The following is a 27009-nucleotide window of genomic DNA, read 5'->3' as shown; positions in this document are numbered from 1 at the left end:
TCATGAAGCAGACACAAGTTTCAGTAGTCGACTGGATCAAGCGGAAAAAAGGATATCAGTGACTGAAGATCAAATTAATGAAATAAAGTGAGAAGGCAAGATTAGAGAAATAAAGAGTGAAAAGAAATGAACAAAGCCTCCAAGAAATATGGGACTATGTAAAAAGACCAAATCTACATTTGATCAGTGTACCTGAAAGTGATGGGGAGAATGGAACCAAGTTAGAAAACCCTCTTCTGGATATTATCCAGGAGAACTTCCCCAATCTAGCAAGGCAGGCCAATATTCAAATTCAGGAAATACAAAGAACACCACAAAGATACTCCTTGAGAAGAGCAACCCCAAGACACATAATTCTCAGATTCACCAAGGTTAAAATGAAGGAAAAAATGTTGAGGACAGCCAGAGAAAAAGGTTGGGTTACCACAAAAGGAAGCCCATCAGACTAACAGAGGATCTCTCTGCAGAAACTCTACAAGCCAGAAGAGAGTGGGAGCCAATATTCAACATTCTTAAAGAAAAGGATTTTCGACATAGAATTTCATATCCAGCCAAATGAAGCTTCATAAGTGGAGGAGAAATAAAATCCTTTTCAGACAAGCAAATGCTGAGAGATTTTGTCACCACCAGGCCTGCCTTACAAGAGCTCCCGAAGGAAGCACTAGACATGGAAAGGAACAACCAGTACCAGCCACTGCAAAAATATGCCAAATTGGTGCATTGACTATTGACACTACAGACTATTGACACTACGAAGAAACTGCATCAACTACTGGGCAAAATAACCATCTAGCATCATAATGACAGGATCAAATTCACACATAACAACATTAACCTTAAATGTAAATGGGCTAAATGCCCCAATTAAAAGACACAGACTGGCAAATTGGATAGAGAATCAAGACCCATCGGCTGGGTGTGATGGCTCACACCTGTAGTCCCAGCACTTTGGGAGGCCAAGGCAGGTTAATCACAAGGTCAGGAGATCAAGACCATCCTGGTTAACATGGCAAAATCCCGTCTCTACTAAAAATACCAAAAAATTAGCTGGGCATGGTGGCGGGCACCTGTAGTCCCAGCTACTCAGGAGGCTGAGGCAGGAGAATGGCGTGAATCCAGGAGGCGTAGCTTGCAGTGAGCCGAGATCACGCCACTGCACTCCAGCCTGGCCGACAGAGCGAGAATCTGTCTCAAAAAAAAAAAAAAAAAAGAGTCAAGACCCATCAGTGTGCTGTATTCAGGAGACCCATCTCACGTACAAAGACACACAGAGGCTCAAAATAAAGGGATGGAGGAAGATCTACCAAGCAAATGGAAAGAAAAAAAAATAGCAGGGGTCACAATCCTGATTTCTGATAAAACAGACTTTAAACCAACAAAGATCAAAGGAGACAAAGAAGGCCATTATATTAATGGTAAAGGGATCAATTCAACAAGAAGAGCTAATGATCCTAAATATATATGCACCCAATACAGGAGCATCCAGATTCATAAAGCAAGTCCTTACAGACTTACAAAGAGATTTAGACTCCCACACAATAATAATGGAAGACTTTAACATCCCACTGTCAATCTTAGACACATCAATGAGACAGAAAATTAACAAGGATATCCAGGACTTGAACTCAGCTTTGGACCTAGCAGACATAATAGACATCTACAGAACTCTCCACCCCAAATCAACAGAATATACATTCTTCTCAGCACCACATTGCACTTACTCCAAAATTGACCACATAGTTGGAAGTAAAGCACTCCTCAGCAAATGTAAAAGAACAGAAATTATAACAAACTGTCTCTCTGACCACAGTGCAATCAAATTAGAACTCAGGAGCAAAAAACTCACCCAAAACTGCACAACTATGTGGAAACTGAGCAACGTGCTCCAATGACTACTGTGTAAATAATGAAATGAAGGGAGAAATAAAGATGTTCTTAGAAACCAATGAGAACAAAGACACAATGTACCAGAACCTCTGGGACACATTTAAAGCAGTGTGTAGAGGGAAATTTATAGCACTAAATGCCCACAAGAGAAAGCAGGAAACATCTAAAATCAGCACCCTAACATCACAATTTAAAGAACTAGAGAAGCAAGAGCAAACAAAGTCAAAAGCTAGCAGAAGACAAGAAATAACTAAGATCAGAGCAGAACTGAAGGAGATAGACACACACACACACACACACACACACACACACACACACACCCTTCAAAAAATCAATAAATCCAGGAACTGGTTTTTTGAAAAGATCAACAAAATAGATCTACCACTAGCAAGACTAATAAACAAGAAAAGAGAGAATCATCAAATAGACACAATAAAAAATGATAAAGGGGAATATCACCACCGATCCCACAGAAATACAAACTACCATCAGAGAATACTATAAACACCTCTACACAAATAAACTAGAAAATCTAGAAGAAATGGATAAATTCCTGGACGCATACACCCTCCCAAGACTAAACCAGGAAGCAATTGAATCTCTGAATAGACAAATAAGGTTCTAACTGAGGCAATAATTAATAGCCTACCAACCAAAAAAAGTCCAGGACCAGACGGACTCACAGCCAAATTCTACACAGAGGTATGAAAAGAAGCTGGTACCATTCCTTCTGAAACTATTCCAATCAACTGAAAAAGAGGGAATCCTCCCTAACTCATTTTATGAGGCCAGCATCATCCTGATATCAAAGCCTGGCAGAGACACAACATAAAAGAATTTTAGGCCAATATCCCTGATGAACATCAATGCAAAAATCCTCAATAAAATACTGGCAAACCAAATCCAGCAGCACAACAAAAAGCTTATCCACTACCAACAAGTCAGCTTCATGCCTGGAATACAGGGCTGGTTCAACATATGTAATCCATCACATAAACAGAACCAAAGACAAAAACCACATGATTATCTCAATAGATGCAGAAAAGGCCTTCGAAAAAATTCAAAAGCCCTTCATGCTACAAATTCTCAATAAACTAGGTATTGATGGGATGTATTTCAAAATAAGAAGACCTATTTATGATAAACCCACACCCAATATCATATTGAGTGGGCAGAAATGAGAACATTACCTTTGAAAACTGGCACAAGATAAGGATGCCCTCTCTCACCACTCCTATTCAACATAGTATTGGAAGTTCTGGCCAGGGCAATCAGGCAAGAGAAAGAAATAAAGAGTATTCAATTAGGAAAAGAGGAAGTCAAATTGTCCCTATTTGCAGATGACATGATTGCATATTTAGAAAACCCCATCGTCTCAGCCCAAAATCTCCTTAAGCTGATAAGCAACTTCAGCAAAGTCTCAGATTACAAAATCAATGTGCAAAAATCACAAGCATTCTTATACACCAATAACAGACAAACAAGAGAGCCAAATCATGAGTGAACTCCCATTCACAATTCCTACAAAGAGAATAAAATACCTAGGAATATAACTTACAAGGGATGTGAAGGACCTCTTCAAGGAGAACTGCAAACCACTGCTCAAGTAAATAAGAGAGGACACAAACAAATGGAAAAACATTCCATGCTCATAAATAGAAAGAATCAATATAATGAAAATGGCCAAACTGCCAAAGGTAATTTATAGATTCAATGCTATCCCCATCAAGCTACCACCTTCTTTCTTCAAAGAATTAGAAAAAGCTACTTTAAATTTCATGTGGAACCCAAGAAGAGCCCACATAGCCAAGACAATCCTAAGCAAAAAGAACAAAGCTGGAGGCATCACGCTACTTGACTTCAAACTATACTATGAGGTTACAGTAACCAAAAGAGCATGGTACTGGTACCAAAACAGATATATAGACAAATGGAACAGAACAGAGGCCTCAGAAATAATACCACACATCTACAACCATCTGATCTTTGACAAACCTGACAAAAACAAGCAGTGGGGAGAGGATTCCCTATTTAATAAATGGTGTTGGGAAAACTGGCTAACCATATGTAGAAAGCTGAAACTGGATCCCTTCCTTATACCTTATACAAAAACTAACTCAAGATGGATTAAAGACTTAAATGTAAAACCTAAAACCGTGAAAATCCTAGAAGAAAACCTAGGCAATATCATTCAGGACATAGGCATGGGCAAAGACTTCATGATTATAACACCAAAAGCAATGGCAACAAAAGCCAAAATAAACAGGTGGGATCTAATTAAACTAAAGAGTTTCTGCACAGCAAAAGAAACTATCATCAGAGTGAGCAGGCAACCTACAGAATGGGAGAAATTTTTTTCAATCTACCCTTCTGACAAAGAGCTAATATCCAGAATCTACGAAGAATTTAAACAAATTTATAAGGAAAAAAAACCCCATCAAAAAGTGGGCAAAGGATATGAACAGACAATTCTCAAAAAGAAGACATTTATGCAGCCAACAGACATATGAAAAAATGCCCATCATCACTGTTCATCAGAGAAATGCAAATCAAAACCACAATGAAATACCCTCTCATGCCAGTTAGAATGGCGATCATTAAAAACTCAGGAAACAACAGATGCTGGAGAGGACATGGAGAAATAGGAACACTTTTACACTGTTGGTGGGAGTGTAAATTAGTTCAACAATTGTGGAAGACAGTGTGGCATTTCCTCAATGATCTAGAACTAGAAATACCGTTTGACCCAGCCATCCCATTACCAGGGATATATCCAAAGGATTATAAATCATGCTACTATAAAGACACATGCACATGTATGTTTATTATGGCACTGTTCAGAAGAGCAAAGACTTGGAATTAACCCAAATGTCCATCAATAATAGACTGGATAAAGAAAATGTGGCACATATACACCATGGAATACCATGCAACTATAAAAAAGGATGAGTTCATGTCCTCTGCAGGTACATGGATGAAGCTGGAAACCATCATTCTCAGCAAGATATCACAAGGACAGACAACTAAACACCACATGTTCTAACTCATAAGTGGGAGTTGAACAATGAGAACACATGGACACAGGGAGGGAGACATCACACAATGGAGCCTGTCAGGGGCTGGGGGGCTGGGGGAGGGATAGCATTAGGAGAAATACCTAATGTAAATGAGGAGGTGATGGGTGCACCAAACCATCATGGCACGTGTATACCTATGAGACAAACCTGCATGTTGTGCACATGTACCCTAGAACTTAAAGTATAAAAATAAATAAATGAAAATACTATTTTTACTTGTATAGAATATTGTAAGAGGCTAATTTTCTGTGGAAATAATATGGTTTATAAAAAATTACATCAAAGTATTATTTTCAAAAAACTTTTAAAAAGATATATATCCTTTCAGGGAGTAAGAAATTAAAATACAACTAATCATCAACATATCGGTTGATATTTGTCACACTGATACTAGCAAAGTATAAAACCCTGGATTAGAAGGGACCCAGGACACATTTGCCACAACAGTATGGTGACAGTCAAAGCAGAGGATGCTAGGGGCAGATTAGACCCAAGAATACATTTTGGGAAGTGGAGGGAAAAATTTTGGATTGCTGGCTGTTATCTGTGGTCTCAGTTACCTGTGGTCAACATAATTTGAAAATATTCGATAGAAAATTCTAGAATAAATAATTCATAAGTTTTAAATTGTGCTTCTGAGCAGTGTGATGAAACCTCTCACTGTCCCTACTCCATACTGCCCAGAACGTGAATCATCCCTTTGTCCAGTGCATTCACACTGTTTATAGTATGACCTGCTCATGGGTCACTTGTTAACTGCCTCAGTTAGCAGATTTTAGAAAAACATAATATATACAGGTTTGGTACTATCTGCAGTTTGGGGGTCTTGGTTGCAGGTATCCCCTAATGGAGGTCGTGGTAGCAGGTATCCCCTGTAGGTAACAGGGGACTACTCTACTATCAAAGACAAGTCTCTAAGGAGCAAGCGGTAGTGGTGGGAGGTACATAAATGAATTATAAAGTAACTTCGCAAAAAGGTCTGCTGTTTTACATTGCTTGAAGAATTTTACAATGTGGAAATGAAAGAAACTTGCAGACTGTGTCTTTTAAGGCCTTAGTTTCACAAATAAGTAAACTGGTGTTCAGATAAGCCAAATGACACTGCCAAGACCATGCTATAACTTCATTCCTTGGCTCCTAGTCCAAGGCAATTTCTTTTCACAAAACACACAGGCCTGGACTTTGAAGTTTATTAATGAAATTTCAAGTGCAGAAATTAATTAATTTTTAAAATTAAGAGCTGTGTAGGAGAGAAATGGAAGCAATTTTCTTAAATTACTTATAATCAGAAGGACTAAGAGATTCCTTATTCATTCTTCATTTATTCAACAGACACTTCTTGAGCACTGCCATTCTGGCACAGTACCTGGCACACAGTGGGAGTTCAGTAGCCATTTGCAAGACAAAATTATAGAATGGGCATCTATTGACTGAATGTTTGCTGGGCAGACAAGACTAGGGGTCTGGAGGGAAGTGACAAAGACATTCTAGGTAGTGGGAACATGTCATGAGCATAAAATGCCATGATGGAGTTCAGGGAAGCTCTACATATATCAACTTGTGAGCAGTTGTGAGCCCCAAAGGTGTGAACTGGCTAATGCAGAATTAAATTTCAGTTTTAGAGGGATCCTTTTCTTGTCAGCATAGAGGATGGATTTAGGGTTATGGATGGGTGTGAGCATGAGGTCAAGGGCAGAGATACTAATCAAAAGGTTACTATTATAGCCTAGGAAAGAAATGATGAGGACTCCTCATTTTGACTTTCCTTCAAAACTCAAACTCTCCCTAAACTTTCCCAACTAAAAAGCACATATCTCAAATCCTAAAATTTGACCTCTAACATTAGCCAGTTTAGGAAGATAGAAAATGAAAGGGCAAAAGTTGAAGGCATTCCACCTAAGAAGTGGAACAGACAGAGATGCCTACTTTCACCACTTCTATTCAACATAGTGCTATTAATAGAAATCCCATCCAAAGCAATCAGCCAAGAAAAGAAATAAAGGACATCCAAATTAGAAAAGAGGAAGTCAAACTATCTCCGTCTGTCAGTATAATCATGTATCTAGAAAACCCTAAAGACTCCTCCAAAAGACTACTAGATTTGATAAATGAATTTAGTAAAGTCTTAGTTTACAAAACTAATGTACCCAAATCATTAGCCCTGCTACACACCAACAACAACCAAAGAGTCAAATCAAGAACTCAACCCCTTTTATAATAGTTACAAAACAAACAAACAAACAACAAACAAAAACCCACCGAGGAATATACTTAATGAAAGAGGTGAAAGATCTCTATAAGGAGAACTATAAAATGCAGCTGAAAGAAGTCATAGATGACACAAACACAGGGAAATATATGCCATGCTCCTGGATTGGAAGAATCAATATTGTGAAAATAACCATACTTCCCAAAGCAATCTACGGATTCATTGCAATTCCTATCAAAATACCAACATCATTTTTCACAGAACTAGAAAAAAAAAATCCTAAAATTTATATGGAACCAAAAAAAGAGCCCCAACAGCAAAATCAATACTAAGCCAAAAGAATAAATCTGGAGGCATCACATTACCGGACTTCAAATTATACTATAAAGGTATAGTTATCAAAACAGCATAGTACTGGTACAGAGGTAGATACACAGACCAGTGGAACAGAATAGAGAACCCAGAACCAATTGATGTTTGACAAAGCATACAAAAACATAAACTGGGGAAAGGACACTGCATCCATTAAAAGGTGCTTGAAAAACAGGATAGTAACATGTAGAAGAATGAAACTGGATCCCTGTTGCTCACCATATACAAAAATCAACTCAAGATGAATCAAAGACTTATATCTAAGATGTGAAACCATAAAATTCTAGAAGGAAACCTAATAAAAAACTCTTCTGGACATTGGTCTAGGCAAAGAATTTATGACTAAGACCCAAAAAGCAAATGCAACAAAACCAAAAATAAATAAATGAGACCTAATTAGACTAATAAGCTTCTGCACAGCAAAGGAAATGAACATCAGGGTAAACAGGCAACCCACAAAATGGGAGAAGATATTTGTAAACTATGCATCTGACAAAAGACTAATATCTGGTATCTAAAAGGAACTCAAACAAATCAGCAAGAAAAAAACAAATAATTCCATCAAAAAGTGGGCAAATGACATCAGTAGACATTTCACAAAAGAAGACACACAAATGGCCAACAAGCATATGAAAAAATGCTCAACATCACTAATCGTCAGAGAAATGTAAACTAAAACCACAATGAGATATCACCTTATCCCAGTAATAATGGCTGTTACTAAAAAGGCAAAAACAATAGATATTGGTATGAATTTTGTGAAAACAGAATTTTGGTAGAATGCTGGTAGGAATGTAAATTAGTACAATCTCTATAAAAAACAGTATGGAGAGTTCTTTCTTTCCTTCTATTTATCTATTTATGAGACAGGGTCTTGCTCTGTCACCCAGACTGGAATGCAGTGGCATGATTTGGCTCACCACAACCTCAGCCTCCTGGGCTCAAGCAATCCTCCCATCTCTGCCTCCTGAGTAGCTGGGACTACAGGTGCATGCCACCAAGCCTGGCTAATTTTGGGGGTTTTTTTGTAGAGATGGAGATTCACCATGTTGCCTAGGCTGGTCTCGAACTCCTGGGCTCAAGCAATGCACCTGCCTCGGCCTCCCAAACTGCTGGGATTACAGGCATGAACCACCGCACTTTTCTTTAGTTCTTAAAGAAAGAACTTTAAGTATTAAAAGTAGATCTATTATTCAATCCAGCAGTCTCACTACTGGGTATCTACCCAAAGAAAAAGAAGTCATTATATATATATATATTTTTAGATCTGCACATGTATATTTACTGCAACAAAATTCACAGTTGCAAAGATATGAAACCAATCTAAGTAACCATCAACTGATGAATAAAGAAAATGTGGTGTATATACACCATGGAATACTACTCAGTCGTAAAAAAGAATGAAATAATGTCTTTTGCAGCAACTTGATGGAGCTAGAGGCTGTTATTCCAAGCAAAGTAACTTGGAAATGGAAAACCAAAAACTGTAGTTCTCACTTATATGTGAGAGTTAAGCTGTGGGTACATAAAGGCATATGGAGTGGTATAATGGACTTTGGAGACCCAGAAAGAGGGAGAGTGGAATTGGGGTGAGGGGTAAAATAATACATATTGGGTACACATACATATCCGGTGATGGGTGCACTAAAATCTCAGAATTCAGCACTATATATATATATATATATACACACACACACATAATTCATCCGTGTAACCAAAACCCACTTGTACCCCGAAAGCTATTGATATATATATATATAATTTTCATATGTATTTTTATATATGAAAAAAGAAAGCAAATCCCTGTCTTCCAAATCTCAAGGCATAGCAAGAGGAAAAAAATTCAAGGTTTGCAGATTTGATTTGTCTCCTGATCAATCGGCTGAAACCGCTTTCTGTTAATGTTGATTCCTTACACTGGAAAATTCCTAGACTATTATTTGTATGAGTGAGAATTTCTTTTCTGACTTTCAATCCAAGCCACATGGAAAGAATGTAAAAATGGAGCCTGTGCACTTTGAATTTATTCTCAGCCTTTAGGCTGCAGTATCACAGCCCTATTCCCACCAGTAGGAGGCATTATCTAAACATGTTGAGAAACAGTCATTCCTAAGGAATGACACTGTTTCCTTATCTGGCTCAATTCAGTCTGAGAAGAAGGACTGTTGTTTCTGATGAAGAAAGAGCTCCACCCTTAGCCACTGCCACAGCTGTTCTGACAGTAACAAAGGCACAGCATTTTCCCTCTTTGTGCATCTCCAACATGGATGCTTTTCAGGGCATTTTAAAATTCTTCCTTAATCAGAAAACTGTCATTGGCTACAGCTTCATGGCTCTGCTGACCGTGGGAAGTGAGCGTCTCTTTTCTGTTGTGGCTTTTAAGTGCCCCTGCAGCACTGAGAATATGACCTATGGGCTAGTTTTCCTCTTTGCTCCTGCCTGGGTGTTACTGATCCTGGGATTCTTTCTGAGCAATAGGTCATGGAGACTCTTCACAGGCTGCTGTGTGAATCCCAGGAAGATATTTCCCAGAGGCCACAGCTGCCGTTTCTTCTATGTCCTCGGCCAGATCACTCTGAGCTCATTGGTGGCTCCAGTGATGTGGCTTTCTGTGGCTCTGCTCAACGGAACTTTCTATGAATGTGCCATGAGCGGGACGAGAAGTTCGGGACTCCTGGAACTGATTTGCAAGGGTAAGCCCAAAGAGTGCTGGGAAGAACTGCACAGAGTTTCTTGTGGCAAAACTAGCATGCTACCTACCATCAATGAAGAACTGAAACTGTCCCTTCAGGCCCAGTCTCAGGTAAGAAAACACAAACTCGCCGTTTTCTCTCAGCATGAGCTTGAAGTCTTCTCTCTGTCCTCCTTTCAGCCAGGGCTGAGTCTGTGTCCTGTCAGAATATTTAGAAACTAAATGGAAACTGAAACCTGACGCAGCATTGAGACTATCTCAGGAAAAGCTTTTGAAAGGCTGGATGGTTCAGTAAAGTTGCTGAATGGATTATCTCTTTTCCGGTTCTGAAAAGAAAATATCCACTGGATTGTCCACATGTAAATAGTAAATACTTAAGTACTTTAAAACATTCCCTCTGGGTTGACTTTGTAAATAAATAATGCCTAACACTAAATCATAAATTGAGTGTTAATGGCAGAGCTGTAATTGGAAATTACTGCCTTCTATCAATTATTTATATTCAAGTTCGTTTCTCAAACATACACATATATTATTCATTTATTAAAATGTAGCTGAATGAAATGAGTTAATACTTTTCAAAGTTGCGTGTAATATAATTAGTGTAGAGAGTCTCTTGCATGATTTCTGGCAACCGCTATCTCTGTGTATAAATATTACCAAGATTGAGAAGAATTTCCCTTGTAAAGTAGGAATCAGCAGTTTTTAAATAGCCTCTGTGAAAAAGTGACCATAATCTCTAGGGAGATTATGTTTTATACTCTTTGTGCTATACAGCTAAAGGGGTTCTTAATTACTTCAGAAGCTCAAGATTGGGGCATTGTTTTCTTTAACAGAAGGAAATCATGTCTTTACCTAATTGATGCAGGGAGGTAGCCTGTCGTTCCTCCAGGCACATGAACACAAATCCAGATGTACAGCCTTAGGAAGGACTGACCTCCCATTTATAGGTAGTAAGAATTGCATTCCCAAAAGCAATGGTAAGAGGTGATAAGCAGATCTACAAATTGTCAGGAATGCTATCTGTTTCAGAATAAAGGCACTGAAATAGCATTATTTTACTTTTTCAACAAGGATTTGCCTTGGTAACAACACATCAAGGCAAAGTCTGTTTTTAAAATCATATACTCCAAAGCTGGTTGGCAGTAAAGTCATACTCTTCATAAATTGGTAAGTCAAAAAATTCTCCAAAACAAAATCTTTTCTTTAATGCATAAAGCACATCTTAGATAAAATATATCAGACTCCCAAATGTCTTGTGTCCTTTACTGAAGAAGGGTATAACTTACAACTCTTATGATAGAGTGATTGATTTATGGTTTATGTCCTCAGGCACCAGGATCCATTCAGTCAGTGCCAGGCCCAAACACCTACCATTGTGTGAGCTTCTCCGCTCTAAACACAGGCACTAGGAAACCATGCACATCATGTCATAGCTTAGACTGAGCACACTGACCTGCTGATTCTTCATCAGAATGAGAAGGACCTGGGGCTGATTCCTGTGGGAAGATGCATAAGGAATGTGGGCAAGAGGAGTTGTATCAACAGCAGGTGCTGACTACAGAGGTTCAGATAGGCAGGAGGCAACATATAGTCCAGACCAATAATAGTTGGACATGTGCCTGGAGGTGGAAAAGAATATTCATCCATGGGTGGGGCAGATAAACAAAAAATCTAGCTGGATGACTCTCTATTCCTAAGGAAGATAGAATGGAGTAGTGGAAAGAGCTCAGTCTTGGAATTGTCTGGCCTTGGGTTTGTATGCTGACGCTATCAATCACCAGCTATGTGACCTAGAACTAGTGGTTCGGCCTCTTTGAGTCCCAGTTTTCTCATAGTTGGTGGTAATATCACCTACTTTGGAGAGTTGTTGGAAGATTTTGAGATGATAGACACAAATGGGCATAAAGTTTCTGGTACACAGTAGGTGTTCCAAGTCAATGAGGAAAACTGCCAGGCTTTGGGGGAGGACATATGCAAAATAAGACACTATTGAGGGCTGCTATGGAAGCATCCACCATGCTCTAGTTTGACTCTGGGTACTGTGAATTGAGGGGAAGCATCGGTCATTGCAAAGGTCATGTGAAAGGGAGAAGGGGACCTGAAGCTGATGGAATAGTTGATAACTCAGCTGAAACTGGCTCCGATACTGAGATGAGATGGCGTACAGAAGCCTCAGCTCTGGAAAAAGAGGAAGATAGACAATGAAGGAAAGAGGAAGATACAAGGTAGCCAACCACAAGCCATTCAAGGACTTTCACATGATGGTAGTTGTGCCTCACTCATTAATTATAAGTACAGAAAGATATGAATTCATTAACACAATTACATAAGTGTATATACATTTGAAGAATAGCAGCATATAATATTAGCTCAAACTTAATGAACACATGTGTCCAGCGTGATTTCATTAGGTCCACCAAATTACCCTTCAAGATGAGTAACCCCCATTTCACAAGTGAAGAAACTGAGACACAAGAATATGCACAGTAAGGGGAAAATTTAGATTTAAACCTGAGTAGTGCCAGTTCAGAGTTGGCATTGGTGCAGAGGTTGAGACCCTTCACAGACACTCTATATCTGAGCCAGAAGTTGGGAACCACTGATTTAAAGCTTATTTGTGGTTTTGTTACGGTCTGAATGGGTTCTTTTGTAGATTATTTCTATTTTCAAATAGGCTTATATGCTAAAGAATATTAAGGATCATTTAAACTAAATGTCAAGAGACACCTTGAAAAAAAATGCTAGTTTTCCAAATATAAAATTAATTCCAATAGTGAAAACAGAATTAGAGCCAAAAAAGTTAGAAGATAATTTGAGCTATTTAAACTTTTGCTTTTAGATCCAGGGGAGAAAAGCTGAACCATTTCATATTCAGGAAAGAGTTTGTTTTTTCTAATTATCAAAAATCAAGACAAATCATTTTCAGGGTTTTAATGATCCTAATTTTTTCTCAGCCTTTAAATTCTTATGGCTTCAGTTTCCTGATTGTATCATCTGTCTCCCTTTTCCATGGACAGTGAGTAATGACAGAAAAAAAATTAGTCACTAGCCATGTATATACATTTATCAATGCCTAAAAATGCCTGGCTGAAGAGCTGGTCATTTGCTCACATGACCACATTTACTTATGCACAGAATATTTTCCTCTCAGAGCTAATACTATCTGAGCTTGATTTCTGTAAGTCTTATGTAATCTATACTTTGTACTCTTTTCCATCTGCCTGCCTTCTGGTTATTTCTTTGCACCAGCAATGTTGGGGAGGAGAATAGAGATTAGGTAAACACTAGCTTTATTTTGAGTTTACCTAATAAATTAAAAAAGTGAGTTTAAAGTGTTTACAAATTAAGATGAATGATTTCAAATGAGGTATGCCAAAGACCATGGTAATAATGTAGCTATACACAATAATTTAGCTATTCTCAATAATACCACCCTAGCTCCCTAAATGACTTTGCTTTCATGTGTGCTCAATATTTCTTTCTTGTTAAGATTCTAGGATGGTGCCTGATTTGTTCAGCATCTTTCTTCTCTCTGCTCACCACATGTTATGCTCGCTGCCGATCTAAAGTTAGCTACCTTCAGCTGAGTTTTTGGAAGACATATGCACAAAAGGAGAAGGAGCAGTTGGAAAACAGATTTCTGGACTATGCCAACAAGCTGAGCGAGAGGAACCTGAAATGCTTTTTTGAAAACAAGAGGCCAGATCCTTTTCCCATGCCTACATTTGCTGCCTGGGAGGCTGCTTCAGAGCTGCATTCTTTCCACCAAAGCCGGCAACACTACAGCACCCTCCACAGAGTGGTGGACAGTGGTCTGGAACTTAGCCCTGAGGATGATGAGACGACAATGGTCCTTGTGGGTACTGCCCACAATGTGTAGCTCATCCACCATCACTGACTCATGGTGCTGAGTGGGAGGCTCATTCTGGGATCCTCCTAACTTATCACCAGTAACCTGTGTATCTCTGTATTTTCTTACATTTGGAGTATCTTTACAAGACAATAACACAAAGGAAACTGCTTTGAAGGTCTCAAGTGGAGCATCAGTATGTGCTCAAATTGATGCTGAAGGGTGACAAAGATGCTCTTGCATTGGTGGAGAGTTGGGCTCAGTAGGCCCAAATGTTGCTCCAAGATCTAAGATTTTATCATTCAACAGAGAGACTCACGTGAGAGGGCTCATCAGTCTCTGTAAATATTGGTTGCAGAATTTAGCGGCAGAAGCAATGGCTTGTGAGTAAGCAAGTTACTCTTAACACAGATTGCCTTACACAGTGGCTCCTGCAGTGTGATCAGCAGGAGTCTTTGTCCTTCAAATCTATCCTTTTAAGGATGTATGAAATTCTGGAATTCATTCCCTCAGAATCTGAAGACCTCAGTTCTCAAAAATGAAAAGTTGCAAGAATATGATGCCTAAAACTGAAAGTTTTTCACATGTTTTCACTGTATACTGAAAATACGCCCCTGGAAGCAGGGCTGCATCATGATTTGTGTGAGCTTTATGTACTTTTGCCTTTGTGAACCACTTCCTACATTCAAAGTAGTAGTAACAAATATATATATATATATAGAAATATATATTTATAACTGCATTGATAAAAGGTGAATATATTAGCATTTTCTTCAGCCTGAAAGTTTATGTATTTTCTTCTGATTTTAAAAGAAATTAAAAACATTTAGTGGACCTTTACAAGCATTGTGGGTCAGGTTCTGATGAGAGCAATTTTCCAGATTGTGAACTGCTTGCTGCCTTCTCAGTGTCCTTCCATGGTGGAAAGTGCAAATCAACTCCCTTAAGCATTTTTTATAAGGCACTAATCCCATTCCTGGAGGCTCTACCTTCATGACCCAATTACTTCTCAAAGCTCTGCTTCTTAATACTATCAGCTTGGGGGTTAGGATTTCAACATATGAAATTGGGGGAGACACAAACATTCAGACTATCGTAGGGTACATTGACCCTGACTAAAGGTCTGGGGACTCTGTCCAAAGCAGTACTGGCATAAAACTGTATTGCAGTCTTACATTTATCAGAAATAATGCAAATCTTGCATTCTACAATGTACTATATCCACGTCAGTATATACATATATATGTGTATGTGTATATGTACATAAATTCTCCTTAAATCTCTGGGAAGAATTGTGCTTAAAAAAAGAACTATGTTTTGTGCTGTGGCTCATACCTTATATCAGTGGGAGTCTATCTCTCCTAGTTTGAGAAAACTGAATATTAACTTTTTATTAACATGAAACATGGTGGCAAACTGAATCCTACAAGTATAGGACCCAGAACATATCTATGTTATTGTCATTTACAAGAAGAAATATGTGTTTGATCTTTCTTCCTATTCTTGGTGCAGAGCTCCTAAAACCTTTGGGACCTCCCAAGTGATGTGTCTCGTAGTATGCAAATGAGATGACTGATGGTTAGTGGCTTCTGAATGGCCTCAGAATGGGGTCTGGTTGCCAAGGGAACCAACCATGTGTTTAGAGGGTTGGAACTTTCAGTCCCACTTCCAGACCTTGGGGAAGGGAGAGGGGCTGAAGGTTGAGTTGCTCACACATGGATAATGATTTAATCAATCATGCCCAAGAATAAAGCTTCCCATAAAAATCCAAAGGACAGGGTTCAGAGAGCTTCTGCGTTGCTCAATACATGAGGGGTGGTGTGCCCAAAGGGACCGTGGAAGTGCCATGCCCCTTTTGCCAAACCTGTTCCTGTGCATCTCTTCTATCTGACTGTTTCTGAGTTATATTCTTTTATAATAGATGGATGAAAGTAAATAAAGCTCTGTCCTGAGATTCATTGGAACCTCTGCTTTGTAGCCATGTCAGATAGAAGATGTGAGTAACTTTGGAACCTACTGCTTGTGACTGGTGTCTGAAGTTGGGGGAAGTCTTATGGGACTGAGCCCTTAACCTGCTGGGGGTCTGCACTTAATGCTGATTAATGCCAGAATTGAATTTAAGATATCCAGTTGGTATTGGAGAATTGGCCAATTGTGTGGGAGAAATTGGCCAAAGGTGTGGGAGAAAACCCATACAATTGGTGGCAAGCAGTGTTCAGTGTTGAGTGTGAATGTCAACTTAAAAAGATTTGTTTTTTCTACATACAATATCTTTGGGAACTTGGAGGTGCAGGGTCAGACGTCTGTGTGTGTATCTGGCAGGGACAGAACAGGGATTAGGGATGTGAAGGAGTAGAGTTTTCAGAATAAAGGGAGACAAAACTCAGCAAAGAATTCTCCTTCTTAATCTTTCTTGACTTGAAGTTTGTCTGCCTTTAAGCGTCTTCTGAGCTGGAAAAATACACATAGGAACCAATGCCCATGCCTCTCTTGCAGTGCTTGAGAGGCTGAAACAGAAGTTCTGTAGAAGTAGGTTACTTGTGAGAAACTGAGGATTGAGGAGTCATATCTGGGGCATATTTCTGCTACCCTCAACTCCAGGGACTTTCTGCACTCAGAAAGCTTACACTCATGACAATGACTGCCTCATTCAAGAAACTCCAAGCTGACTGGCAAGAAGCCGGCAGTCTGGGTACTTGGTGCTACAGCTTAATAAGTAGCAGAGGAGCTCATCCTCCTCCTCTGGAAGAAGTCACTTAACAGGTTGTCATCCTGACTCCTGGTCCTAAATTCTTTAACAGTCCTTTACTCAGGAACAAAACAAGTCCAAGAAAACTTATCTGTCCCACGAATTGTCCTGGAGGCAGTGGAGCAAGATAGGGAGAGCAAATTGGTGTCTGCTCTTGAGTATCCTGAGGGAATGGGTATCCGGAGGCAGCAGCATGAGCTGGCTTTGACAGCAGAGACTTTAAGATGTGTGGACCATTAGTTGTCTTTGGATGTGCTCCCTAGAGGCTGCGCCTGACACAGGGAGCTGTGTATACATGATTTATTAAAAAGGAAATCCTCTTAGGAGAAACATACTAGCAGGATAAACACAAGAAAGAATGCAGTTTCGAGTGGAGTCTCAGTCAATCCCACAGGAAATTCTGGGACTTCAGCCTCAGCTTGACCTACGGGGGCTCTGGAATGTCAGTTTCCTCCTGACCCAACTGTGCTCTGGGGCTTCCATTGCAGCCAAGAGTTGTTCCGGGGCAAGAGAGAGCATTCCTCATAAAACTCCAGGTGAGGAGTTTCCATTGGTCCAAGGGTGATCTTCCAGAGGAGGTTACACCGCAGAACTGGGACACTGGCACCCTGAATTTGGATATCTAGAGAGGGCACCCAAAGGTCATACTAATGTCTGCCATAACAGTCTCTTCCAGGTCTAGAATTGAAGCGTATGGAGGGGGTCCTTGGGCTAGAGTTAACCCAAGCCCAGGTTGACTCCCTTTTTATACTTCTAATTTTCCCTGAAGATCTTGTCTTCTCCCTACCACCACTACCCTATTACATAAGAGGAAAGGATTGCAGAATGCTCTTGAAAAGAATGTGATGCTTTCCCATACAAGGAATATACTCAAGGAAAAATTTCATAGCACATAATGCTGATTCTGTCCAATATATCCCATGATAAATTGTGTACACATATATATGATTCTTTTGTTTTTCCTGTGCAGTTCCTTCCTTTTTTCAGGCTCAACCACTTAATTCAGCTTTAGGATACATTCAGCTTATTCATATCAAATATCAAGTGGGGAAAAAATCTTTAACAAAGATTACAAAAATAAGGCATGGCAGACAAATCACTACATAATTCTATGCATTATACCTTAAAGTAATATATTGTAAAATAAATGTATCCAAAGCAACTTTTAAAACTTTTGCATGGTTTTCTATTTGAGACCTTTAAAGCATCACTGAAAATGTGTACATTTAACGAGAGAACCACGATATTATTGATTCAGATTAGTTGTTTCAAAGCCTGATGATCCACTGATTTACTCTAAAAACTGCTTAAAGCAATCCAGAAGTCACTGGGTAGCAGAAAACTGCTATCGCTTCTCACATGATATATTTCGGGTACTTCAACTATTAACCATATTATTCTATTTAGACTTTGGTGGTTCTGAATTCTCTAAGGTAATTGTCTTAATTTTCTAATATTTCCCTCTCATTTTTCTCTGTTGTACAAGCCAGGGGATATTTAACTTCCTTTGTGGGTAGTGCTTGGACTTCTCTCATTTTAGATCCCAAAATCATTAAGAAAAAGCTAAGAGGTTGGTGTGAGAGGTTTGATGGAAAGCATCTATCTGTGTTAGTCAGCAGCTCTCGATGTTGGCTGCACACTGGAATCACCTGGGGGCCTTTGACAATCTCAATGTCTGGTGCCGTTTCCTAAGAACCTGATGTAACTTTTCTGGGTTAGGGCCTGAACATTGAAATTTCTTTTAAAAGCTTCCTAAGTGATTATAATGTGCAGTCATGGTGAAGAACTACTGATTTTATATAGGGAGTTGGTGAAGGTGGTGAGGGGCTGTGAGGTTAAAATATTGGAAATGTTACCTGGATTTCAAACAGCAGAGTATGATAAAGATTTAAAAATTGGCCCTCTGGGAAAAAAGAGACGTCCTAATATGACGTATTTGCCAATATACCATGGGTTTTCTTGGGCTGGGATGAACTTTCAGAAGTTTTACAGTGAGCTTTTTTTTTTTTTTTTTTAGATTTAAATCGGTTCTAGCTAAGCAATTTTAGAGTATCTTTGGTGTACCTGGGTCTCTCATTTTAATAAACGTTTAACAGTGGTATATTAGTCAGGATTCTCCAGAGAAACAGAACCAACAGTACAACAGTATATATACATACATACATATACATGTGTGTGCATGTGTGTGTGTGTATGTGTCTGTATGTCTGTGTGTGTGTATGCGTGTGTATATATACATAAAATATATGAAAGGGGATTTATTGTGGAAATACATGTTATATATATTATTGTATACAACAAAATACAACAAATATATAACAAAATATATGGGCTATATATATATATATATTGTGTGTATATATATATAAGAGGATTTATTGTGGGAATTGGTTCATGTGATTATGAAGGCTGAGAAGGCCCATGACATGCCACCTGTAAGCTGGAGAATCAGGTAAGTGAGTAGGGTGGCTCAAGCCCCAGTCTGAGGGCCTGAGAACCAGGGGAGTTGATGGTACAAATCCCAGAGCCAAAGGCAAAGGAACTTGAAGTTTTTATTTCTAAGGGCCAATAGAGAAGGAGAAGATTGGTGACCCAACTCCAGGAGACAGAGAAAAGATTGGTGACCCAACTCGAGGGGAGACAGAGAGAGACAGAGAGACAGAGAGAGAGAGCAAATTTGTCCATCCTTCCCCTTTTTGTCCTACCCAGGCCCTCAGTGGATTGTATGGTGCCTGCCTAGATTAGGTGAGGGCAGATTTTCCTTAATTACTCAGTCCACTGATTCAAATGCCAATCTTTTTTGGAAACACCCCCACATATATACCCAGAAATAATGCTTTAATAACTATCTGGCTACCCCTTAATCCAATCAAGTTGACATCTAAAATTAACCAGCACATGTGATAAATTAAACATGGTTCAATGGCTCCTTTTGGCAGATGTAGTCTTGTTATCTTGACTTTGAATCTGACCTTATGAACCAATAAACTATGGCAGACACAAAAGTAGGTTGTTAAGCAGTATCACGGTTTATGCCTTGGTCTCTTACAATGTTGCAATGCTCAACAGTATGTTAAAAGTCACTATATAAGAACTGCAGTTACCCCAGGTCTACCAAGCTCTGAAAAGGCCCAAGCTAGCCAGTTGGGGGGTGTCCTGGGGGGAGAGAGAGAGAGAGAGAAATCCCAATGGCTCCAATTGTCCCAGATATTCTAGCTTAGGAGCCAGACATGTGAGCGAAGGAGTCATTTTAAACATTCAGGCCCCAGTGTATGTGACATGGAGAAGGACCAGGAAGTCCAACCAACAGTGAGAACAAAAGGCCCCAGATCTATGGCCCTAGTCAAATCATTGCAGCCATCTCCAAACATTTGACCCACTCCAGTGGAGGCTGCAGGCTTTGTAGAGAAGTCCTTGCTATGTCCTATCCAACTCCATGACCCCAAAAATCATGAGCTTAAATAAATCTTTGTGGCTTTAAGTCACTGAATTTTGGGGCAATATGAAGCGATAGAACCTGAACACTAACATGAAAATGAAAATTTATAAAAAGACAAAAATTAGAGGCAAATTGTATTTATACATTTATACATTCTCTCTATGCATAGAGAGCATTTTCTTCAATAATGTTTTCTTTTTCTTTAGGTTCCAGTTAGCAGTATAGCATCTATAGCATGATTTGATAGATGCTGATAAGTATCTCTCTAAAATTTCTCCACCAAAGCTGGAGATTCACTTTTAATTATTTTTGGTTAAATTTTGTTTGAAAGGAACACAAACATATTATTGGGAGGAGTAACACGTTAAGCTATTATTTGTCATTAATATCTAGGAAAAAATAGCAAGCGAGGGTTTCAGACTAGGCTGGCCTTCAGTAAGCTGGAAACAGACTGTTCTTCTAATCTTGTCCCTCAAAATGTTATCTTCAGATCGTCAACATCAGCATCGCGATGAAGCTTGTTAGAAATGCAGAATCAGACAGTATCTAAAACCCTGCAGTTGAGTCAAGCCTGCAGTTTAACATGATCCTAGATGATTCCAGTTCAAGTTAAATTTGATGACACTAAGGCAGTGGTTCTCAAATTTTGGTCCATATAAAAATCATCAGGAGGGCTTATTAAAATGTGGACTGCTGACCTCCACCTCCAGGGTGTCTGATTCGGTAGGTCTGGAGTGAGGCAAAAGAATCTGCACTTCTAACAGGTTCTCAGGTGATACTGATGCTACTGGTCTAGGGACTACATCTTGAGAATAACTGCTCTACGGCACACAGCAGGCTATTCTGGGGAAGGCAGGCTGTAAGAAACTCAGAATCTTGGGCTGCACTCCAGATCTACTGAATTGGTCATTAACCTGTCCAAGACTTTGGGGTGCCTTTCCATTCATTCAAGGATACCTTTCGTCCTTTAGGAATATTTTAAAGTTTACTTCACATAAGTTTTACATGTTCCTTGTAAACTCTATTTGTAGGTGTTTTCTTTGTTCCTATTGTAAATGGTTCCTTTTTTCCACTCTATCTTTCTAAGTGATTGTTATCTGAGTATGTGAAAAGCTATTGTCTTATGCTTATTAATTTTATCTCTCTACTAATTATTTTATTGTTTATAGGGCTTTTCAGAATTTGAAAGTAAACATTTTGCAACCTCTGATGACATAATCGATCTAGACAATAAATAATGAATTCTAAACTATTAGGTGAAAGCAGAATGGGGTCAGACCTATGCAATTTGAAGCCACTCATCCATATTAGCATCACTAAAAATCAAACCAGATATTATGTGCCTTAGGAGGCAAGGCAAGAACAAGTACATAGTACCACCTGTGAAATATTGTTTCCTAAAAAGCTAAACCTAATCAAGTATTTAGACATTACTGCTAGTTTATAAGAAATGTGAGTAACAGAAAACAAGGCAATTAGCCCCACAAGAAAACAACCAGGTACATCTAGATACAGAACATTCCATTTTATAGATGACTCAGTTTCCCCACAGATTAACAGTATTAAAAAAGAAGAATAAGGGAGATATAAGTGACTTAATAACCAGATATGCTGTATAGATCTTATTTGTATCCTGTTTCAAAACAACCAACTGTAACAAGATATCTGAGATATTTAGGAAAATATGAATATTAGATGATTTTTAGAGAATTATTAATTTTGCTATGTGTGATAGTGGTGTGCTGGTTTATGTTTTTTAAAAAGTTCTTCAGTTAGAGATATATATTTAAATATTTATATGTGAACTGCCATGATGTTTAGAAGTTTTTTAAAAATACTTTAGAAAAAAGAAAGTTTAAGGAAAAAGCTGAAAGATGAAACAAGATTGGCAAAATATGGAAACTTTTGAAACTGGATGGCAGGTACATGGAATTCATTACATTATTCTCTTTACATTTGTATATGTTTGAAAAATTTCATAAGGTACACAACAAAATTAATGAAATCAGTTATTTTGCTAAAGTTTCCTCAATCACCTCCTGCTTGGCTGCAGTTTACCTTCTAGTATCATTCTTAGCAAAGGCTCATAGGAATGCTATTCCCTGAATTCTTCCATATTCAGCCTGTTGGCCTGTTCTCTAATTGAAGGACAGCTTGTCTGCTTCATACTTTCTCTATGTGAGTGTATTGTAAGCGTTACTTCATTGTCTTTTGTCATTGAATATTGCTGAGGTGCCACACCCTGATGTCTGATGCCATCTTTATTTCTTCTTTATTACTAACATGATATTTTATCCTATATTCTCATTGGTTTCTTTATCTTTCATGTCCAAAGATGTTAAATAGGCCTTCAGGTAGGTCTTTTTGGAACAATTTTTCCCGCTACAAGTTTACTCTTTCATTCTGGAGAATCATTTTCTTATATTTCAATAAAAGCATTGGAAAATTTTCAACTTATTTTCCTTTCTGTGCTATATCATTTTCAAGAAACTATATTGTTTTGAATTTAAAACTAAACCACTCCTATGTTACTACTGGAATTTCATGAATTTAATTTTAAAAACTAAGTTAACTTGAAGTCTTGGCTCTTGTTTCATCTAAGTTTCACAAACATACTGGGAAGGAGGTATTACCTTTTCTATGTTTATAAATAATGCTAGAGTCCAAAAAGGCTAAGGTGGTTAAGCCATTGTTAAGTTATTGAACATCAGTTTGGACCTACATTTGTCTACTCCTAATTTCCATCAGACAAATTCTGACTCATTTTCGTATATTCTTGATTGTTCATATAACTTTTGAAAGCGTGTTCCCTCATTTGTAAAATGAGGATGTTGAATTCGTACATCTCAAAGTCTCTTCCAACTCTGTTGTCCTAAATCTTACAGTCAGTAGTGTGTGAATTCCCAGTCCATTGGGTTCTTAGTGTCCTCTTGGGAATAGAGGTCTATCTCCAAGTTTCCTGGCCTCCGTCTGGGCCCCTGGATTCTTTCCCATCCTGAACAGCTTTTCACCTTGGGTTTCTAAATACTTAGGATAGTTATACTCAAACTATGCTTCTACTGTATCACTGAAGTAAACTTTCCATTTTATTTTTTAAAAATTTCCTTAGATAAAAATGACAATTGATACAGAAGGAATTTTTGGCAGTGGAAAGTTTATAAAAGATTTCAAATAGTCCCCAAACTTTAATTTTTATATATTTCAGAGTGCACCTTTCTTTCTGTCTGGCCAGCTATCTTTTTATAATTTCAGGTTTCCTGAACCTATGGCTACACCAATTCCAGAGACAAATCTTCACAAGTTTTAAATTGCAATGAAAACTGAGATTAAAATGGGAAAATGAATTAATTACTTCACCTAATCACATTCACTGGGTCATTTCAAGAAATAGGATTAAGTCAGCAAAATAAGAGCTCGTGATATTGAGTAACTTTGCTTAAGAACGGTACCTTAAGATATATGCATTCTTTGGCAGTTTATAACCTATAAAATGGTGACTAGTTGCATTGTAAAAACATTCTGTGCCTATATTTTATCATAAAGACATGTGCTTCTGCAATCATAATAATTTCTGATAGTTTCAACAGAACACAATTATTTCTCCCAGGGGTTTCATTGGTATTTGTGTCATGGAGGAAGCACGAGGGATAGTAATCAGTGTTTTAAGAAGGGTTACTTCCTTAAACAGTTGGCTAACTGTGAATGGGTTTCACCGACCCTATGCATGAAGTCAAGCAATTAAAGAAATATATGCTTACAAACTGGTCAATTTCCATCTTCTTTTGAGAAATGTCCTCAAAAACACGGCCTCCTTCCCTACCTCTTTCCCTACAGACAAATTTGTTGTTCCAACTAAAGGTGAGATGGACTTTGTTTCAATCAAAACTGTTCCACTTTTATCATATCTCTCTAGTGTTTTCCACTTTTTTTCCAAATGGACTTTTATTTATTTGAAGCATGTAAAAGACATAAAATAAGAGGTAACTAGGGGAAGAATTTGGATGGAGGGTCTGGAGGAGTGGCAGCCTTAACATGCAGCCTCACTTCTATAGGAATCACCCTAGAGTTCCATAGAACACAGTTAGGGAACTCTTCTTCTAAACAGTGGAGGCCCGTTAGGATCACTCGGAGAGCATTTAAAAAGTTCTAATGCCTGTGCCTTATTCCCAGAGACCACAATTTAATGGGTCAAAAGTAAGTTCTGAACGTCAGGATTTTTTGGAAAGCTCCAGGGGATTCTATGTAGGAGCTAGAATTGATAACCCTTGCCCTGGAGTATCACTGAGAGGTCAGTGCAAGTCTGAACCAAATCTTACTTCTGACACAAACTCAACATCACACCAGGGAGCGATGGCCTGGAATTTGGTGTTCCTGATGTGTCTCTGAATCCTCAGATCCAGACAGGTCTTGCTTTAGGGTTTTGTTTCCCAGGGTATTTACTTCATGGTTTTCTTTTCTTAATAAAGAATTTTATTGTAAATAGTTATATTGATAAAATGTTCCCAAAGCTATTGCTATTTTCAACCCACTTAGGTTTGTTTTAAAGGAGTTAAGAATATGCCACCCCAAAATAGTGCCACGTTGACATATAGACTCATTATTTTGAGTTAAAGGGGCTTGAAAAGCAGCAGTCACAAGATTGCTGTGACCTTCCTGCTGTTTCTTAAAGGCAGGAGAAGAAATTCCCGTGTGAAGGATATCTTCCCTATACTAGAAAGAAAACAACACTCTTATCATCAAGGAGGGGCAAGTGAAGCTGAGAGGATTCTGTACATATTTTATTAAAATAATTATTTTCTTCTTGCCTCCCCAAATAATTTAGTTGCCTTTTCGCAAATTACTATTCTTTGTCCAATTCAGTAGGTAATTGTTCAACTCCTTGGGCCTCCGTTTCTTTATTAAAGATTCCCATGCTATGTATTAAGTAAATGTGTATGCTTTTTTTCTGTTGATCTGTCTCCTGTCAATTTAATTCTCAGGATAACTTTACAAAAAAATCCTAAGAGGATAGAGGTGAAGTTTTACCTTCCCTACAGTTTCATGAGTCAGCTTCACATGAGTTTCATCCAAATAACTTAAACAGCAGAAATAAAACCAATAATCTTCAATGCAAAGGCAGGGCAGCCTAGATATTCATGTGCTGGGATACTTGGAAGATTCAAAACTTCTCCCCTAGAAGGGAGAGCATTTGGACAAATGCCTAATGCATGCAGGGCTTAAAACCTAGATGGCAGGTTGATAGGTGCAACAAACCACCATGACACATGTATACCTATGTAAAAATCTGCGCGTTGTGCACATGTATCCCAGAACATAAAGTTTAAAAAAACTTCTCCCTTAGAGCATTTTTAGTAATAGAGCAAAAATGACATCTACGTGCAGCCAGATTTCTCATAAGTCCTGATTATGAACAAAAATGGAAGATGGACATTCATAAGGGAAGTGAGAGGCAGTGCTAAGTTATTTAGTGACTTGTAGAATTAGTAAGAATCAAGCCCTAAGAGATTCTTCTGTGACTAAAGAAAAAGTAATATTATGCAAATGCAGTCATAATAAAAGTTTAAGGGTAATTCCCTTGCAGGTGCTTTGCCTTCATGTTGGAACTCTGCCATAACGGTGGATGTGGCCTTCTGGGTTTGATCCAATCAGTCTCAAAATCCGCAGAGCTTGTGGCTGTACACATATGCTTTTCCACAAAAGAAAATTTCCTACATTTTTCCTCTTTCACCCCTCCCAGAGGTACAAAACAGAATAGAACAAATGTGTGAGTGATTATATAAGGCAGTTCTTGCCTACTCAGTGGGGAGAAACAAGCCTAAGTGGTTATGCTTGTTTAAACAAGTATCATATTTTTAATAATCTCTCTGCCATATTTCTGGCCCAAATTGTAAGACGTCTTAAAATAATTTATAAATTGCTTTGCTTTTGCTATGAATATTCATCATTTTTTAAATATTGAGAATTTTATTACCACAAAGAATTTGTCTTTCCTTTTAATTGATTTCCGCTCCCTTCTCTATTCAAAACTGCTACTAAATAGGAAAACGGTCTGACATTCAGCTCACTGTGATGCCAGCCTTCTCTGGAATGTTGTGTTGTGTTGGGCTGTGACTTCCATGGAATTCAATTCCTGTTTACCAAGGGCTCCCACTTATTTTATTTTAATATAGTATGTTGAAAAGAGTGGAAAAAAGAAAAGCAATTCAATAGGCTCTTACAACTAGGTTTTGAGTTAGCCTTTGAAAAACAGTAAGAGCAAAGAAAGATTTTATATCTAGGCTTATCTGATGAGCTTCCTTTGTTGTTGTTGTTGTTGTTGTTGTTGTTGAGGGATTAAAGGGATGAGTAATCTTAGCAAAATGTTGAGAATGAGGCATATACGGTGCTTTAACCCTTGGGTCCTCCCTTGCCTACACTGTGCTAGAACTGCTCTCTCTGACCAGGTCTCCTGTTTCTACCTGGTTGGTTGTGAACCTGCATTCTCCACATTTGTCCCGACTCTTCAGGTTAATAACTGAGCCTCTCACTTGTCTTTGCTGTACCCCTTCAGCTCTGTGCATTGTAAGGAATGCCTGGGTTGCAAATCTTACTAGACCCTGGGGATTCTGTTCTGTTCCAATACATGGGTTTCCTCCTTCAATCTTTTGGCTGGGGTGGGAGGCAAAAAAGCATGTACAATAACAGCTAATTTCTCAAGTATCTATTTACCTGTTATTCTAAGATAAGACAGT

At 38.5% G+C, this 27009-nt stretch overlaps 3 protein-coding genes across 6 annotated transcripts in view; 2 read left to right on the top strand and 1 right to left on the bottom strand.

Annotated features, from left to right (window-relative positions):
• Positions 1-27009, bottom strand: part of TRAPPC3L (trafficking protein particle complex 3 like) — a 50210-nt gene that overhangs the window by 5488 nt on the left and 17713 nt on the right. The gene's annotated exons all lie outside the window — the stretch shown is intronic.
• Positions 9646-14725, top strand: CALHM5 (calcium homeostasis modulator family member 5). Its single transcript, XM_023218973.1, has 2 exons — positions 9646-10348; positions 13731-14725. Exons 1-2 carry the CDS (start codon positions 9662-9664, stop codon positions 14118-14120), a joined length of 1077 nt encoding a protein of 358 aa, XP_023074741.1. The 5' UTR covers positions 9646-9661; the 3' UTR covers positions 14121-14725.
• The window catches only part of CALHM4 (calcium homeostasis modulator family member 4), a 34317-nt gene continuing 33972 nt past the window's right edge, over positions 26665-27009 (top strand). The window contains exon 1 of one of the 4 annotated variants that reach the window (XM_023218975.2): positions 26665-26839. The gene's annotated coding sequence lies outside the window, so the exon portion shown is untranslated. The remainder of the gene's footprint in view (positions 26840-27009) is intronic. The other 3 variants (XM_023218976.2, XR_002733072.2, XM_023218977.2) reach the window with 3 other exon arrangements.

The sequence above is a fragment of the Piliocolobus tephrosceles genome, chromosome 5 (genome assembly GCF_002776525.5).
Source record: "Piliocolobus tephrosceles isolate RC106 chromosome 5, ASM277652v3, whole genome shotgun sequence".
NCBI classification, from domain to species: Eukaryota; Metazoa; Chordata; class Mammalia; order Primates; family Cercopithecidae; genus Piliocolobus; species Piliocolobus tephrosceles.
Note: the sequence above shows the minus strand (reverse complement) of the source record. Positions and strands in the feature narration are given on the sequence as shown.

Coding starts and splice junctions, on each gene's coding strand:
- CALHM5 (XM_023218973.1), top strand. CDS start 9,662: ATGACACTGTTTCCTTATCTGGCTCAATTCAGTCTGAGAAGAAGGACT. Junction 10,349..13,730: donor CCCTTCAGGCCCAGTCTCAG/GTAAGAAAACAC, acceptor TTTCTTGTTAAG/ATTCTAGGATGGTGCCTGAT.